Source organism: Danio rerio, chromosome 24, assembly GCF_049306965.1.
Source record: "Danio rerio strain Tuebingen ecotype United States chromosome 24, GRCz12tu, whole genome shotgun sequence".
NCBI classification, from domain to species: Eukaryota; Metazoa; Chordata; class Actinopteri; order Cypriniformes; family Danionidae; genus Danio; species Danio rerio.
The window spans coordinates 43,200,515-43,219,185 of record NC_133199.1 but is presented as its reverse complement, the minus strand read 5'-3'; the positions used below and the strand labels follow the sequence as shown (position 1 = coordinate 43,219,185).

Genomic DNA, 18,671 nt, shown 5'->3' with positions numbered 1-18,671 from the left:
GCTTAGCGGGACGCTGCAAAATAAACCCTGACACTGACCAATTTACTCGCACGTGGCTTGTTTTAGCTCTTTTGGTCCGATTATAAACTTTGCAGTGTGAAAGCGAACCGCTCCAAGAGCAAAGAGCAACAATGTAACAATTGTAATCTCTGTTTCGGAACAAATGAATCGATTCACAGGTGTGAAAGCACCCATAGAAATGGAAGTTGCATAACCTTTATTGGTGTCCGATTCAAGTTAATCCACAGCGCTGCACATGCGCATTGAAATGTCATTTTATTTTTATTCATTTTGCTGTAAAAATATAAAATAAAAAGGTTACTTTAATTGTATTTTCAATAGGAAACTAATTTTTTGTGTCAGTTTTAATTTTTTATTGAAGGGAGACAGCTGGAGAGCCACACATTTTGGTCAAAGAGCCAAATGTGGCTCCCGAGCCATAGGTTCCCTACCCCTGCTCTAAGTCGTAGGCCCTTCATTTTCAATGGAGAATAAAGTAAAGCATTTTGTTTTGTTCTTGTATTTGTTTATTCATCTTTTCACTTGATTTATTTTATTAATAAAAATGGAGTAGACATTGGCTTAATATGCAAAACTCATCAAGATACCTTGTGGTAATCTAATTATTCCTTGAAAGACATTACAATAGATGGGCCTAAACAAAACTCTAACAAAGAAATATAGCGAAGAGAAGATCCTGGATTTTTTATTTAATGAGGGAATTAAATGAAGACATCAGAAAACTGGGTACAACAGCATCAAACTGCTTTTATGACAGTTTTTTTGTCACTTTTGTGCAGTTTCTAATCACTGGTTGCAAAAGAGCTTCTTAAACATTGTGCTATACAACTTCACAACAATCACAGCTCACAGAAAACCCCCCTGGAAGTAAATACTGGCAGAATTTTTAATTTAAGATGCATGATGTAGCTATTTTTTTAATTCATAAACAACAGGTGTTTGAATGTACCTGGTAAGGAGCATGTGAAGGCACATAATACAGATCTCCCTCACACACACGATACTGGTCCTGCTGAATGAGCTGCCAGCTGTAGAAGATGGAGAGGAGAGACATCAGCAGTCTCCGGTCCTTATCGTCAGTCACCCTCCCACCATAATTACACTCTCCTACAGGAAACACACACGAGTCAACTCAACAGTCACACTATATTCCATTAAATACTGTAGACATGTGTTTGCATTAGGTAAAATAGGATGTTTGCCTACAGAGTAAAAGTTGTTGCAATACTAGGGTGTTGCCAAACTGTTACGGAGCCTTTTCACAAGACTGTTATGATTCATTTAGCAGTCATCAGCATCTTAAATCCTTTAAATGTTTTAATATTTATATTATTCAATAGATTGTGTGTACATTTTTATGTATTTACGTTTGTATTATATAATATATGCATCAAATTACAAAAGAATAAATACTGCTTATGTGAGGTGTTTGTGATGCAGCATGTATGTATGGCAGCAGGGCAGTACATTCGGTGTTGTTTTCTCTTTTGGCTGCCGTTATCAGTCTCACATTACATTTCCTTTTTGTAAAGGTCTTGATAACACCATCGACACATTTTTCTTTTATTATTTCACCCAATAGGCTTGTAAAGAAATTATTTGTTGTACTCTTCCTACTTCACTACACTCTAAGTTTACTAACTAGGTAACACTTTATAATAAGGTTCATTAGTTAATGCATTTACTAACATGAACTAATCATGAACAACACATGTAGAGCATTTATTAATCATAATTGAACATTTACTAATGCATTAATAACATCCAAGTCCATGCTTGTTAACATTAGTTAATGCACCATGAGTTAAACTAACAATGAACTACTGTATTTTCATTAACTAACGTTAACTAACATGAACAAATACAGTAGTAGATGAATTGTTCGTTGTTTGTTCATGTTAGTAAATGTATTAATTAACAATACCTAATGAACCTTATTGTAAAGTGTGACCACTAACTATGATGACTTCTGCTGCTGGGACACCCGGAAATGTGAAAAAAGTCCATTAAGTGGTTATGACTGTGCAGATAACAATGGCTAGAGCAATATTGGGTAAATGTTAGAGTATAGTTAGGAGGCTGGTAGAGTGTGTTGCTTGTTGAATCACCTGTCAGGTAGGTAAGAGCCTCCAGTGGGACCTCCTCATACTCATCCAGGAACATCTGGATCTGACGGATGCTGATTCTCAGGTCAGACTCGTTAAACTCGTATGGGATATTCCAACCTGCAGAGAGAGATAAAGACTGAACACACTTTCAGTGTCACCATAAAAACTTCTAGAGAAGTACTAGAGAACTTGTCTTGTGAGGAACATGAGCTCACAGTCATGTTAAGAAAGTAAAATATCTTTATTGGAGAACTTGTTAAATGTATTTTCTTGTCTTGGGCGTCATGGTGGTGAAGCGGGTAGCACGATTGCCTCACAGCAAGAAGGTGGCTGGTTCGAGCCTCGGCTAGGCTAGTTGGCTTTTCTGTGTGGAGTTTGCATGTTCTGCCTTTGTTGGTTTGGGTTTACCCCGGTTGCTCCGGATTACCCCAAAGTCCAAACACATGCGATATAGGTAAATTGGGTAGGCTAAATTGTCCATAGTGTATGTGTGTGAATGGGTGTGTATGGATGTTTCCCAGTGATGGGTTGCAGCTGTAAGGGCATCCACTGCATAAAACCTATGCTGGATAAGTTGATTTATAAAGGGAGAAAATGAATGAATGAATGAATGAATGGATTTTTGATTGTTTATGTAATTTTCGTTATATTGTAGATGTGCACTTTTGGATAATAATCATATCAGTTTTCTTAATAATAGCCTTGTTATTAGTTAACATACAGTTGAAGGCTAAAATATTAGCCCTTTTGGGAAATTTAATAATTTAAAAAAATTATATTTTTATTTTTAAGTGCTTTTTAAGAGGGCCATGACCCCCCCCCCACTTTTGGTTCAAGTCTACCTAATAAGATACATAATAGTGGGCGTGGAGCTCCGCAAGCAGATGCATTAGTGAGCCTGGTTTAACTGCTAAGAATTAGGGAAGTTTGATTTTTTAGGCAATGTTCTGTAGCAAATCGGCAAAAAAATAAATAAATAATAATAATAATATTGATATATAAAAATTATATAAAAAATGTAAACTCCCTTTATTTCAGGCAAACCTAAAGAAATAAGACTTTCTCCCAAAAATATTAAAGAAAATACTATAAAAATTAACTTGATTTTTTTAAACATCACTTGGAAAATATTCATCCATTCATTCCCTTTCCTTCAGCTTTGTCCATTTTTATAAGGGGGGTCCCCACAGTGGAATGAACCTTCAACTTATCCAGCATATGTTTTATACAGTGGATGTCCTTCCAGCTGCAACCCAGTACTGGGAAACATCCATACACTCTCATTCACACACACTAACACACACAAACACACTACAGCCAATTTAGCTTATTAATTCTCCTATAGCGCATGTGTTTGGACTGTGGGGGAAACCAGAGCCCCTGGAGGTAACCCACACCATCAAGGAGAGAACATGCAAACTCCACACAGAAATGGCAACTAGTCCAACTGGGACTCGATCCAGTGACCTACTTGCGGTCACAGTGCTAACCACTGAGCCACGGTGTCGCCCACTTGGGAAATATTCAAGGAGGGCAAATAATTTAGCGTTCGACTGTGTGTAAAGAGAAGGCGGTTATAGAAGAAAGTTGTTCCTTTTTAATAAGCATCATTTCCAGGAGAAGCAGTTCCTGAACTCATAACTGTCTCTGCCTATTAAACCGGCATTTGATTGTGGTCATATAATGAGTGTTTAGAAGAGATGAGATCAGGTAGACGGATGATAATATCACAGCCGCCTGTTCTCCAGAGATAGAGGCTGAATCAAATGAAGGATTACAGACAGGAAAGCAAACTGGATTAGAGATGCATATCTGACCGAGTGGGCCGAATGTTCTCCTCTCTTGTACCAGAGCGTGGAAGAAACAGAGGCCGAACAGCAGCTTCTGCCAGATCTCCTGCCTAGCGGAGCTGTTGAAGAAGGTGGGGTCTGAGATGGGGTCGCTGAGGTAAGAACGAAGTAGATTTGCCCTCAGGCCTTTCGGAGGCTCGTTTGTCATCTTCACGCCATTCTGCAAAACACTCACCGGAAACTTGTCTGAGGGTTGACTGGTCAACCACAACCTAAAAACACCAGGAATTTAGTGTTGGGTTAGTAAGACATGTCAGAAATAAATTAAAAATATGTAAAAATATGTATATGACATTCTTCACCTTATAATGTAGAAACTATTTATACTTAAGTCGTGTTTGCATCAATCTGACTACAAATGGATGTAATACAGATATAAACGACTTATAAAAGTTCTGACCTCGTCCATTGTTCCACCATTTACAGATGCAGATAAAATTCAACCTCAAAAGACTTTTTAAAAGACTTTTTAGAAAAAGTGTTGTGACAAAGCTAGGTATCAATGCTTAGCTGGATTGCTTCCGTAAAAGTGATGTTAATCTGATGAAATCTAAAGCAAGTTTCTGACACCCAAACCTTTATTCAGCTATTCTTTAAAGCAGGGGTTCTCAACTGGTTTGACCATGGGACCCACATTTTTACATGGTCATCAAGCTGCGACCCAAATTTTTAGGAACTATAGTACAATTTTAGGAATTATAATTAATTTGTATTTATTTGTTGACATACACAACTAGTGACAGATAAATCATAAGAAAATCCCCAAGACTTACAAGTAAACAATACTGTATTGCTGTCATTTAACAAACATGTATCAAATTATAGTAATGTTACAGAGTAAAAACATCAGATACTGAAAGCAGTGGTTAGGGTAAGAAAAGGTTCAGTTACAATTAACTAAACTGAACTGTTAATAAATGTTAACACTGATCATGTTGAACAGAACAAACCAGCAAATTAAAGTAAAATGATTAAAATAATCATAACCCTTTTTATAATAATCACCAGTTATTTGCTCGTCTGCTATTATGTGGGCTTTCTTGGCTTTTGCTACACGATGAGCGCAGTAAGATGCGTAGAGTGCCTGTAGTTGTTTTGAACATGAAGATGTTCGGCACTTTTGTGATGCTCTCAGCTATTGGAGTCGTCTTTGAAAATAGTCCACAGGTTTGTCCTTGCAACTGGGATGTTTGGTTTCTAAATGTCATTTTAATTGAGAAGGTTTCATGCTCTCTTGTGAGGTTTTTAAACCTTTTTTTCGTCAATATATGTAAATCCATACTTTACATATATATAAGTTGTACTTGCGCTTCGACATATTTGTTGCTATAATTAAATTAAATTTCACATGTCAAACGGTACGGTTGTTGCGCGCGCATTTCAAAATAAAAGTCCGATATAAGCAAAATCAGTTAAAAATTAAACTTTTGTTACTTTTTTAACCTCACACTCTGCGACCCACTTTGGTGTCGCAACCCACCAGTTGAGAAACACTGCTTTAAAGGGTCACGAAACACATATACATATGTTTTGAGCTGTTGACATACATATATGTGTCCCACGCTGCTAAAAAAACACTATTAGGACACATATATTACACTAACAAGTGAAAACTGGTTGTTTTTGCGTTATTTCGAGTTAATTAAATCTTCCGGTTTGAAACCAATTTTTGAAGCTGCGTCATGGTGCTTAGATCCTTGCGTGTAATCCAGCATGGAGACTGGATGTCTGTACCGGCCAGTACATCGTGACGTCTCTGAGTGTGCAGCATATATTCACGAGAAAGACTTGGATCAAACCAATCAGTGCGCTTCTATTGTGCATGAGATGCAACTTCATTAATATGCACGATAGCTTTGAAGACTGTTTTTACCTGTTACAGTGTTCAGACGGGCGACGTAGTGGCGCAGTAGGTAGTGCAGTCGCCTCACAGCAAAAAGGTCGCTGGTTCGAGCCTCGGCTCAGTTGGCGTTTCTGTGTGGAGTTTGCATGTTCTCCCTGCGTTCGTGTGGGTTTCCTCCGGGCGCTCTGGTTTCCCCCACAGTCCAAAGACATGCGGTACAGGTGAATTGGGTAAGCTAAATTGTCCGTAGTGTATTGGTGTGTGTGTGAATGAATGTGTGTGGATTTTTCCCAGAGATGGGTTGCGGCCGGAAGGGCATCCCATGCGTAAAAACTTGCTGGATAAGTTGGCGGTTCATTTCGCTGTGGCGACCCTGGATTAATAAAGGGACTAAGCCGACAAGAAAATGAATGAATGACAGAAAGTGTTCAGACTTTGTTTTTTCAGAGGCAAAGTTAGTTGGTATTGTCAGCAGTACTCTTTCAGTGTTTAAAGACAGACCTTAGTCAAATTGATTTAGTTCCTAAGTTTACAGTATGTTAATATCAGTACAATACTATGGACAGAAAGATCCGCTGTAAATGCTTTTCTCCGAGTGTAAACATGTAAACACCTTAAACTATTACTGTCATGTAGAAGTTTTGCCGCATTTTGTGACAGGATAGTCTATACACACACACAGCTTTCTGACTGCATCCAGGTTACAGAGAAATGCAGAGTTTTTTTTTACGCGGTTCATTCCACTGTGGCAACCCCGGATTAATAAAAGGATTAAGTCGAAAAGAAAATGAATGAATGAATGTTTCCGACTGTTTGTGTATTGTTAAATGGCCATGTACTCTTTTTTTCAGTTTGTTCTGTTTATGTTATTGTTTATTTTCTTATGCTAAAAACAATAAAAAGATTTAATAAAAAAATATTGCTCAAATGGAAGGAAAAAAATCCTCCAACCTTTAAGCAATGGCTCATGGATGTTCTAAACCACCTTACCTTAGAAAAAATATGATATACTGTGAGATGTTGTACTGATATGTTTTTTTTTCACTTAGCGAGCTGTTTAGGTTACATAAAATAGGACCTTCAATTATTTTGGAAGAATAGAAACATTCCCGGTCATTTTTTATCTATTTTTCCCTTTCTTTTCTTTCCTTTTTTTATATACAAGTAAAATATGATTTACTTAATATTATCATTTATTTCTATTTTATTTTAATATTATTTTTATATTTTTATAGAAACTAAATGTACAGTTGAAGTCAGAATTATTAGCCCCGCTTTGATTTATTATTATTATTATTTTTTTTTATTTCCCAAATGATTTTTTACAGAGCAAGTAAAATTTTCACAGTATGTCTGATAATATTTTTTCTTCTGGAGAAAGTCTTATTTGTTTTATTTCAGCTAGAATAAAATAAGTTTTCAAATGTTTTTTAAAAACATTTTTGGGACAAAATTATTAGCCCCTTTAAGCTAATTTTTTTTGACAGTCTACAGAACAAACCATCATTATTCAATGAATTGCCTAATTATCCTAACCTGCCTAGTTAACCTAATTAACCTAGTTAAGCCTTTAAATGTCACTTTAAGCTGTATAGAAGTGTCTTGAAAAATATCAAGTAAAATATTATTTACTGTCATCATGGCAAAGATAAAATAAATCAGTTATTAGAAATAAGTTAATAAAACTATTATGCTTAGAAATGTGCTGAAACAATCTTCCCTCCATTAAACAGAAATTGGGGAAAAAATAAACAGGGGCGCTAATAATTCAGGGGGGCTAATAACTCTGACTTCAACTGTATATGTGTGCGATCGGTTTTGTTTGTTCGTTAAAAGCCATTTACACTGCATGTTTCATATCTAACATGTTAATAGCTAATTTTTTGATTGGATCATTGAAAACCATTGTCAGCACCAGGTAAATACACAGCCTCTATTTTTTTAATTTGAGTGTGATTTGCAGTTGATGTGTGTGTTTTGAATGCACCTGTTTGCGGCTGTTTTTACCTGAAGCTGGTGTGTGTGTTTTCAGGTGTGATGACCTCCTCACAGATCTTCTCTAAGGTTGGCATCCAGCTGGTTGCGAGGTGGCAGTTCTGCAGCACCACCCAGTGGCCGACGCTCAGTGCGGCCTTGATCAGCTGCTCAGCTACAGGCCCTTGACCCTGACCCAGAGAGATTGTCTGGGTCCTACTGCCGCCCATACCCAAATCATCCGCAAACTTCAGTAGTCCTGAGCAAAAAAAAGAGTGCCACATCATAATCAAAACAGCATCAATTTGTTGTGAACCTAGGGGTGCACTGATAAAACCACACACCTATAAAGTAGCTGTATTGCGCAGATTGTACTACATATGTCCTTTAATTATATTCGGATCATTTCAGAATTTGATTTGACATTATTGTACATCACAATTGAACATTTTCAGTCTTTATTGGCTATTGCATTACATGTCCTTCAGTTTGGGTTATTCATAACATTCTTGGGTACAACAAATTAACATTTTCAGTTTTAGTACGTATCTGCTGGTTATTTTCTGTTTGGATGATCCTATTTAGCTTTCATTTATTATTTATATAGCATGCCTTTATAGTTTAGACTTAAACAGCATTCAAAAGGAAAACATCTTTCTATTTTACCTGCCGTGGGGTCTGATCCTGGAGAGAGGACGAAGATGAGTGGCGAACAGCAGTTGGAGTCGCTGTAGCTCTCCGCCAAGTCAAAGGTCGGTGGCTCGATGTATGCTCGACCGATGTTGTCCACAATGAACTTCTGTACTGCTGGCACCAGTTTATCTGGTCTGAAGCAACGCAGGACCACCATGCGCTCCATGCCCACGACTGTATGCCACTTTCCAGGTAACTCCTCGTCCTGTGGATGGCCAGAGTCATAAATCTGCTTCCACAGTGCAATGTTCTCCTGCACATGCTCAAATAATCCTTCAAGGCGGGAAAGTTGGGAAGCCCGCACCACTTCAGACCAAGATTTGTCTGAAAGCCACTCTGGAGCTGGGTTGGGGTGTGGGTTTTCTAGTGCAACACCTCCTGTGAGGAGGAAACGCCAGACGATGTCGTCCACCTGACCTTTGCCCTGCATGATGCCTACAGTCAACAGCAAAGAGAACAGCAGCTTGTCCTTCTCAAACAAGGATCGACACACATTATAGTAAACCCTCAGAGTGAAGTGATCTAAAATGTTGGCTATGCGGATCTGCAGGTCATCGCTGGGCACACTGTGAGCAATGGACTGCAGGTACAGGTTGATGAACCACGTCAGAGAGTACTGGTACATGGGATCAATGTTTGCCAAATCTGAGATGCAGAAGAAGAGAATGGACGAGTGTTCAGCAACAGGCCGGTAACCCATGCGAGTTTCATCGATCTCGCTCTCTGTCACGCTTGCGATCTTCTGCTTCTCCGAGATCTCTTCTGACAGCAGCTTAGATGAAGACAGAACCGTAATGGCGGTCTCGTCCTCTAGGATGTTTCCTTCTGAAGAAGAGAGAACCTGCAGGATTTGGTTCTCAATCTCCTTTAGCTGCTTATTATTGGCTGCGCTTTCCAGAATCAGCTGATTTTTCTTCTCCTCAAGTTCTGGTTTCTCTTTGGTTGCGACGATCCCTAGAAGCTGATCTTCGAGACCCAATGGGGTGATCATGAAGTTCAAAAGACAAACTTTCACTGCCACCTCTGGCAAGTAATGTGGATTCCTCAGTCCTGTAGTTATGTAGAACCGGAAATCTCTTGAATACTCAATGGTGTTCTCGCCCAGTTTCATGTACTCCACGCCCTGCTGCTTAAAGGTCTGTTTTAAGAGAACCGGCTCTAATACCGCGTCCAGCTCCTCACCGACGTTCTCCAGGAGTACAGGCGTGCCAAACTGGATGGCGTTCTCAAGGGAACGGACGTAGTTGCTGTCTGAGAGCTTGATGACAGACAGTTTATTAGCCTTGTTCATGTTTTTGATCCACTTGTTAGCTTGGCCCTGAGGGTCAATCATAAGTGGCCAACGGCGAGAGTTAGACACAATGATTCCATTATCTGTGGAAAACAAGTCCACGGGTAATCCAGCGATCTGCCATGATCGGATCAGTACCTGATTTCCGAGAGTGTTGCCAAGTGTGAAGTCTTCTGAATACGGGATCTTCTTCCTGTTGCACAGCTCGAGCCACTGTTGCTGACACTCGACACGATAATCAACAGTGAAAGCTCCGAGATATGAGACTGTGGCCGAAGACAAAAGCACATCACCGGTCAGATTGTTATATTTGATGCCGAGGAGCCGAGCGGCCTCTGTCCACCGGTCTTTTTCTCCTCCCAGACCACCGATTAGTTTTTCAGCTCGTACAAGTTTCTGCGAACAGAGCTCGATGTTTGCCTCTAGGTCTTTCTTCTTCTGTATCATCCCTTCGAATGTGTCATTGAGTGCCTGCAGACGGTCCTCCACCTCCTTCAGCTCGGCACGTTTCACATTCAACTTCTGCATCTGCACGGCTAACTCTTCCTCTGCTTCTTTCAGTTTCTCTTTCTTCGGGGCGACAACTTTGGCCACACGCTCGTACACTTCCATGGCACGCACCCATTTGCAAAGGCCCTCACAAGCAGAAGACACGCTTTTGATTACTGAAGGCTGAAAATCAGGGTGATCTATGAACTTTTCTCTGATTTTCTTGATGCTAGCAGGAGGTATGTTGTCCTTGTTGAATGTTTTAAGGCTCTCGAGGAACTTCATGTCACCTAGAATCTTCTTAGATGGTCCCCAGAAGTCTTCAATCATCTTTCCTACGTAAATAAAACAAATAAAAAGGTATCAGAATAGCTGAAGACATTGACATGGCAATCTTAGTTGACTCATACAATGCTGTTTCTCTTATTTGCAAGCCACAGTCTCATACCTGATCCACCAGGGTCTTGTTTCCTTTCTGGTTTAATGCCCTTCATGACACAGATGGACTCCATGACCAGTTTGACAGGACCAGGAGGATTCTGCATGGTCTTCAGGACAGTAATATCAGCTGGCTTCAGTGTGTCCAGAGCCGCCAGAGCTGCTTCCAGTGCTGGCATTGCCTCCGCAAGATCCCCCTCACACTCATCCTATCCAACAATAAACTCATCATTTAATAAATGTCACCATAAACCACCCCATTCTAATGACCCAAAATCTCCCACTAGGAATCATTTTTCCTCAAACACAATTTCAGTCCTTATGTGAATCGCTATATACTTATACTTGACCCTAAACCAATGGTCCTTAACCACCGGGTCGATCAATTAATACCGGGCCGCGCAAGAAATCATGAATTATTTTCGTTTTATTTATTATCTGAGTCTGAATTTATTTTGAAAAATCTTTTATTTTGAAAAATGGCCATATTCTCTCGCTTACATCTTGGTTACTTGAGCGCCCAAATTTAACCAACTAACAGTAAAAAAAATATAATAGTAAGAAACAGACGTCTTTGGAAAGTTTTTTTGCTAAGGGGAAAAGGCCCAGTGCGAGGCAGAGGCGCAGTAGGTAGTGCTGTTGCCTCACAGCAAGAAGGTCGCTGGGTTGCTGGTTCGAACCTCGGCTCAGTTGGCGTTTCTGTGTGGAGACTGCCTTCGCGTGGGTTTCCTCTGGGTGCTCCGGTTTCCCCCACAGTCCAAAGACATGCAGTACAGGTGAATTGGGTAGGCTAAATTGTCTGTAGTGTATGATTGTGTGTAAATGTGTGTGTGGATGTTTCCCAGAGATGGGTTGCGGCTGGAAGGGCATCCGCTGCATAAAAACTTGCTGGATAAGTTGGCGGTTCATTCCGCTGTGGCGACCCCGGATTAATAAAGGGACTAAGCCGACAAGAAAATGAATGAATGAAAAGGCCCAGTGAAGGACACACAAACTGCCAAGGAATAGATCCCATTTGACAACAAATCAGGAGAATTCACCATGTCTGAGCAAGAGGATAAACTGCTGGAAATTGCATATAGGGATGTGCACATTGATGCTCGAGTATCGATATGCAGAATCTTTTAATTTGGTATCAATATTTTCGAAATTTTAACTATATTGTAATAATTTCTGCATAACTAAATGTTTTACCGCTGTGTACAGGATTGTCAATGACACTTTGTATACAAGACGTTACACTAATCAATCTGCGGCCAACGTGACGTGAGCGATCATGTGCCTTTCAGATAACTTATGTAGCCTACTCGACACATGCAAGTCGCACACTTCTGCATTGCGGAATGACACGATGGCAGAGACATAACACAGCGTGTTGTGGTGCTCATCTGCTGAAAAAACACCACACGAGCAATATTTTGGATAAGAAAGTCATACACAGCAGCAATACAAGCAGCCTTTATAAACACTTACAGACAACACATCCTGAAATATAAAAAAGCGGAACAAAATCAAGCTGCCCAGTGTTCCTCTGCTCAGTCTCCCTCTGTCCAACAAAAGAAATTAGGACACAGGAGGCAAACCTCTCTCTCTCTATATTCAAGAATTGCTTTGTTAGCATGGGTGTGCGGATGTGTGTGCGTGTATGCATATAACACACACACAGACACACAACAGTATATATATATACACTCAAGTCGCACACTTCTGCATTACGAAATGACAAGATGGCAAAGACATAACGAAGCGTGTTGTGGTGCTCATCTGCTGAAAAAGCGTAAATTTTCAATTAACATTATTTTGAAAAAATTACATTAATATTTTAAATAACAAGCCGTATCGATATCGTAAAAATTGTAACAAAAGTATCCGTATCGTATTAAAAATAAAAAACTGTGGTATCGCCCATCCCTGGCGGCAGCCTTTTGGGGGCTGTTCGTTTATTGCATCTTTTCAAGAGTTCCCACAAGTTCGTTATTTTTAATGGAGGAGCGCGAGTTGCACGCGCAAGCAACATGACGCGGTCGTATCATTTCAGATACACTCAGTTGAATAAATGCAGCGAGCGCACCGCGAATCACATGACAAGAAACCGATTGATCAGCTTGTATGGAAAATACACATTTTCAATAGACTAATTATCTCAGACAATTAGATAATTGTCTAATTATCTATGCCCTGACTTATTTTTCCATTAGTAATGAGCATGGCTTTCCCAGTGTTGGGTTGCGGCTGGCAGGGCTTCCGCTGCGCAAAAATATGCTGGATAAGATGGTGGTTCATTCCGCTGTGGTGACCCCGGATTAATAAAGGGACTAAGATGACAAGAAAATAAATGAATGAGCATGGCACAGCACTTCATTCAGACAACTTTAAAGATGATTTTCTTCGAATTTAGATTTTCCTGGCACCCTCAGATTGCTCATTTAAATAGTTGTATCTCAGCCATAAATGTTCATTTCTAATAAACCAGACATCAATGCAAAAAATTAAGTTTTCAGTTGATGTATAAATAAAAACCTTTTTGTTTTTGTCTTCCAAAGTCACATTTACACTTGATTAAAGGGAAAAGCAGCAACAAAAGACAATTATTTAGTATTAATAATTGATTGTGGGTATTATCATCAATTGTTCACCATTTTGCTAAAGTTTTGGGCCAATAAAATACTCTAAATAAGTTTGCAAATGCAAGTGTCAAAGCAGTTCCACCTGATTACCTTGATCGCTTTAGCAGCAGCTGCTGCTTCATTGGCCACTTTCTCATCGGCACTGACAAGCTCTTTCTTAGCATCCACCTCCACTGTCTCTTTTTCTATCTTCACCATCATCTGATCAGTCTGTTTCGCGGTCTCGATAAGTTCTGGCTGTAGAGCTGTGAGCTCCTGCTGCATGACTGCTACCTGCATATCACATTCACACAGCATTATCAACAACATGACGAACAACTATGTATATTATTTATTTCATAGTGTGAGTCTTGAGCATTTATATATATATATATATAGGCCAGCATACATTTAAAGTCAGAATAAATAGCCCCCCTTTGAACTTTATTTTCTTTTTAAAATATTTCTTAAATGATGTTTAACAGAGCATGGAAATTTTCACAGTATGTCTGATAATATTTTTTCTTCTGGAGAAAGTCTTATTTGTTTTATTTCGGTTAGAATAAAAGCAGTTTTTAATTTTTTAAACATCATTTTAAGGTCAATATTATTAGCTCCTCTAAGATACATTTTTTTCAATAGTCTACAGAACAAACCATCATCATACAATAACTTGCCTAGTTAACCTAATTAACCTAGTTAAGCCTTTAAATGTCACTTTAAGCTTTGTAGAAGTGTCTTATATATTTTAAAAATATTATTTACTGTCATCATGGCAAAGATAAAAGAAATCAGTTATTAGAAATGAGTTAATAAAACTATTATGATTAGAAATGTGTAGAAAAAATCTGCTCTCTGTTAAACAGAAATTGGGGAAAAAATAAACAGGGAGGCGAATAATTCTGACTTTAACTGTATATTAAGAAATGATCACATTTGATCACAAATGATCACATGTCCTACCTGAGAGGAGGCAAAGTCAAGTTTCTGCAGACCGACTATGTAGCGATTCCTGAGCTCATTCACCTCGCTGCGTTTAGAGTTGAGCAATGCTTTAAAGGTCAGGATGAGCTCCAGGTAAGAGGTAGGAGTGACATAGTTATGTCTGCGCAGCTGAGAGTAATAACGCTCGGACAGCTCTCGCACACTCTCCTGGAAGGTTTTACACATTTCCACCACCCTGAGAATACAGCAGAAACGGATCAATGTAAAACTATATTTTCTATATTTTAAGGTAATAAAGGTGATCAATTCTGGCTCACTCTATCCTGATGTCGTCTTCCAGGTCTAGATCCTCAAGGAACTTGTTGGCGACCATCTCGAGAGCGTCTTTAGGCCAGGCCTGAAACCAGTCTATGGTGCAGCAGTTGATCAGAGATGGGAACATCCTCAGACGGTTACGAAAGTCTTCACCTATTGGACTCATTGCTATTGGACACATAAGGTTTTGTATATGTTTAATTATGTGTGTATATATATATATATATATATATATATATATATATATATATATATATATATAAAAAAAGAGCATCTTAGAGGAAAGAAAATGTTAAATATACTATGGCTGAACGATATTGGAAAAATCTGACATTTCGATATTTTGTTTTTCTGCAATATATATTGCGATATACTTTGTAATATGTGGAAATAATTTTTGGTCACACTTTATTTTAAGGTTCAGTTCTCGCTCTTACCATACCAATTTTACTTTTGCTTCAATAAACTCCTAATTTGCTCCTTATTAGTTATTAAGGTAGTTTAGGTATTGGGTAGGTTAATAAGCTAACAAGCAACTAATAATAATATGCAACTAGTTAATAGTGAGAATTAGTCCCTGAAGTGTTACCGAATTTATAAACTTTGGGGTTTCAGAAAGCAGCTAAGACAAAAACAAAAGCTAAAAAATAAAATAAACAAGTAAATAACAGGGTGAAGATGTAATAAAATCTTGAAACGTGGTAAAAATCAGGCTGCAGTGAGGGCTTTTCTTTTTCTGGATTACTTTTCGAAACACTGCGGTTGGATTTAGGAAAGGGGGTGGGCGGGTCAATCTGTGCTTTTGAAAATACTATTGTTTGGGTTTATGAAAGGGGGAGGGTGGGTCAGTCGATTGGTCAGTCAGTCATTCAGTCAGTAGACAGTCAGTCAACAGCAGCCTCTGGTGGATTTACGTGAAAAGAGCAGTCGAGAATGGCACTTGCGAGAAAAAACTGAGATCTGAAAAAGAATACACAGCCTCTGGTGGTTTCGTGAAAACAAAAACTGCGAAAAAAAAAAAAAAAAAAAACGTAGCTCCTGGGACTTAATTGACGATCTCCAGAAATATATATACGGGTACATAATCAGAATAAGCCTGGGTTGGATCTTATAAAATAGCTAGTAAAATATGACATACTTTTTAATGCCAATGACAAAGGAATTAGTTATCAGAAATTAGTTCTTAAACTATGTTTAAAAAGCCCTTTGGAAATATTTAAAAAATAATGAACATTTCAAAAGAGGGCTAATAATTTTGTCTTTAACTGTAAATAAAGTATAAAAATATAATATACAGTACCGAGAACTATATGAAGATTGGTTTTAACCCTGTCGATAAAGAAGTTGTACATTGAGAGCGGTGTGACGTCAATCTTTTTTCCTTCCATTTGGGCAATTCCCTGCATTTTTTCAATGATGTCCGCCCGCTCGTCCAGCGGAAAGATGTTCGGCACATCTCCTGTGTTCAGAAGCATGTTGATGTCTTCAACGAAGGCCTCATCCTTGATCTGGCTGTCGCTAAAGAGGAAGGTTGTTTTCTTGCCCTCTATCCCTGATTTTAGCATCAGATGCTTCAGATTGTCCCGCCAGTCTGACATGCTGTAGTTCTTGGTCAGTTCGATCTGGAACAGCTCATAGTCGTTGATGAAAGTGGCAAGTTTGGTGGCACTTTGTCTTCCTGATCCCCCAATGCCGACCAGCAGCAGGTGCCCGTTGTCTTGCTTTAGCACACGGCAGATCCGCGAGATGTGTTCGATGGCAAACTGAAACATGACAAGGTTCATGGGTGCTTTGCTGATGTTATTGAACTCTCTGAGGTAGAAATCCATCACCTCTGTTAATGTGCTCAGATCTGTGATCTCGTCGTATTGTTTGTTGGCCGAGTCTGGTTTGGAGTAGTCCCCAAAAAACAGGCTGCGAATGCTGTCATCTTCAACTTTACCAGACAGAGTGAGATGACCGAGGAGCTGGACAGAAAAAAGAGATGAGTGAAAACATTCATTCATTTTCTTGTTGGCTTAGTTCCTATTTAACTATCCCTTATTAATCTGGGGTCGCCACAGCGGAATGAACCGCCAACTATTCCAGCAAGTTTTTAAACAGCGAATGCCCTTCCAGCCGGAACCCATCTCTGGAAAAATGAGTGAAAACCCCTTTTTAAAATTAAAATCAACTAATGATAAATTAATTAATCTAGATGAAAATAAAATAAAAAATGCCCAGGTCAGATTCTTATAAAACTTAAGGTAACACGTTAATTTAAGGTGACATACTTACACGTTTCATGCACTTACTATAGTAATTACAATGATTTTTGACCATTATACATGATTCCATGTAACCTTATATTTAACCCACATTCTAACCCCAAATATATTGTAAGTAAATGGGTTCCACTTTATATTAAGTGGCCTTAACTAATATGTACTTACACAGGAATTAATAGTTTGTTACAATGTACTTATTGTGTAAATACATGTATTTACAGTGTACTTATGCTTAATTAAATACCTGTATGTAAATACATCTGTAATTTAATTCTGTAATTACATTTCTAAATACACTGTTGACCATCTCTTACACCTTAACCCACCCTTAAACCTACCCATACCACCAAACCTGTCCATAACCCAACCTCTATCCCAACTCAAAAGCACCACATGTAATACATTATAAACACAGTAAGTACATAGTATTTATTTTTTGATGTAAGTACATATAGTTAAGGACACTTAATATAAAGTGGGACCAGTAAAGGTAATCAATTAATATTACTCAGTAGTTAATTTAATAGTTACACTGTAGTTACCTTAAAATAAAGTGTAACCCCTCCCAACCCCCAGGTGGTAGTGAGTTCCAAAGCCGGAGAGCATAGTGGCTGAATGCTCTCCTGCCTATGGACAATAGACGAGTAAAGGGAACAGACAAGTGGAGGGAGGAAGAAGATCTCAGGGTGCGAGAGGGAACAGCATTGTGGATGAGGGCAGACAAATATGGAGGGACGAGATTGTGGATGGATTTGAATGTTAACATCAAAATTTTCAAGTCAATTCGAAAATAAACAGGTAACCAGTGAAGCTGCTGCAGGACAGAACTGATGTGATGAGAAGAAGGAGTTCTAGTGATGATACAGGCAGCTGAGTTCTTGAACAACTGAAACTTACAGAGGGATTTAGATGAGACCAAAGAGAAGAGAGTTGCAGTACTCTAAACAAGATGTGACAAGGCTATGAACGAGAACAGCAGTGGCGTGAGGAGTAAGAGAAGGGCGGAGACGGTTAATGTTGCGTAGGCGGAAGTAAGCAGACCGGGTGATGTTATTGATGTGAGAATCAAAAGATAGGGTGTTATCAAGGATGACACCAAGATTCTTGACCTGTTTAGACGGATGAATGGAACAGTCGTCAATAGAAAGAGAAAAGCTGTCAGTTTTGGACTGAGGGTTTGGTACCAACAAGCAACACCTCAGTTTTTGCACTTTTTAATTTGAGAAAGTTAAGAGAGAACCGATATTTGATTATAAGGGATGAAGGTGGAAAATAAGACGGTTTGCCAGAGAGATAGAGCTGGGTGTCATCCGCATAGCAGTGGAACTGTATGTTATATTTACGGAGGATATCACCAAGGGGAGGGAGATACATATAAAAAAGCAGGGGCCCCAGGACTGAACCCTGGGGTACACCTGAAGAAATTGTAAAGTGCTGAGAAGTGAATGATTTGAGTTGAATGAATTGAGTGCAATTATTATTAGCATTTAATTTTCGGCAAGGCTAAAATACTATCAAATGCAATTACCTTGTCAAGGCTTAGCTTGAAATACGCTGATGTCCTCTCTTTGACGATGTTAAAAAATTTGCCTCTGTCATCATTATCAACCAGTCGATCATAAAACACACGATACACCTCATGGATCCACAACCGAATGACTTTATCACCTTCCTGATAACAAAAGAAGCACAACACTCAGAATATCCTAAATGAATTACTGCATACCTGTCAACCCTCCCGTTTTTTCCAGGATTCCCCAGTATTTTACAGTTCTATCCTGCTATTATCCTGTAAAGGTATTATCCTGTTTCAATCTTTTTACGAAGGGGG

The 18,671-nt window shown here is 38.9% G+C and overlaps 1 protein-coding gene across 4 annotated transcripts in view; it reads right to left on the bottom strand.

Annotated features, from left to right (window-relative positions):
- dnah3 (dynein axonemal heavy chain 3) overlaps positions 1 to 18,671 on the bottom strand; it is an 84,223-nt gene that overhangs the window by 11,831 nt on the left and 53,721 nt on the right. For 3 of the 4 annotated variants that reach the window (XM_068217263.2, XM_009297659.4, XM_073941131.1), the window contains exons 46-56: positions 18,369 to 18,512; positions 15,874 to 16,540; positions 14,576 to 14,741; positions 14,277 to 14,493; positions 13,425 to 13,607; positions 10,718 to 10,916; positions 8,463 to 10,604; positions 7,830 to 8,055; positions 3,947 to 4,191; positions 2,130 to 2,246; positions 971 to 1,128 (exon numbers count right to left, since the gene is read on the bottom strand). In XM_068217263.2, coding sequence (XP_068073364.1) covers positions 971 to 1,128; positions 2,130 to 2,246; positions 3,947 to 4,191; positions 7,830 to 8,055; positions 8,463 to 10,604; positions 10,718 to 10,916; positions 13,425 to 13,607; positions 14,277 to 14,493; positions 14,576 to 14,741; positions 15,874 to 16,540; positions 18,369 to 18,512 — 4,464 coding nt within the window. The remainder of the gene's footprint in view (positions 1 to 970; positions 1,129 to 2,129; positions 2,247 to 3,946; positions 4,192 to 7,829; positions 8,056 to 8,462; positions 10,605 to 10,717; positions 10,917 to 13,424; positions 13,608 to 14,276; positions 14,494 to 14,575; positions 14,742 to 15,873; positions 16,541 to 18,368; positions 18,513 to 18,671) is intronic. The other variant, XM_073941130.1, reaches the window with a different exon arrangement.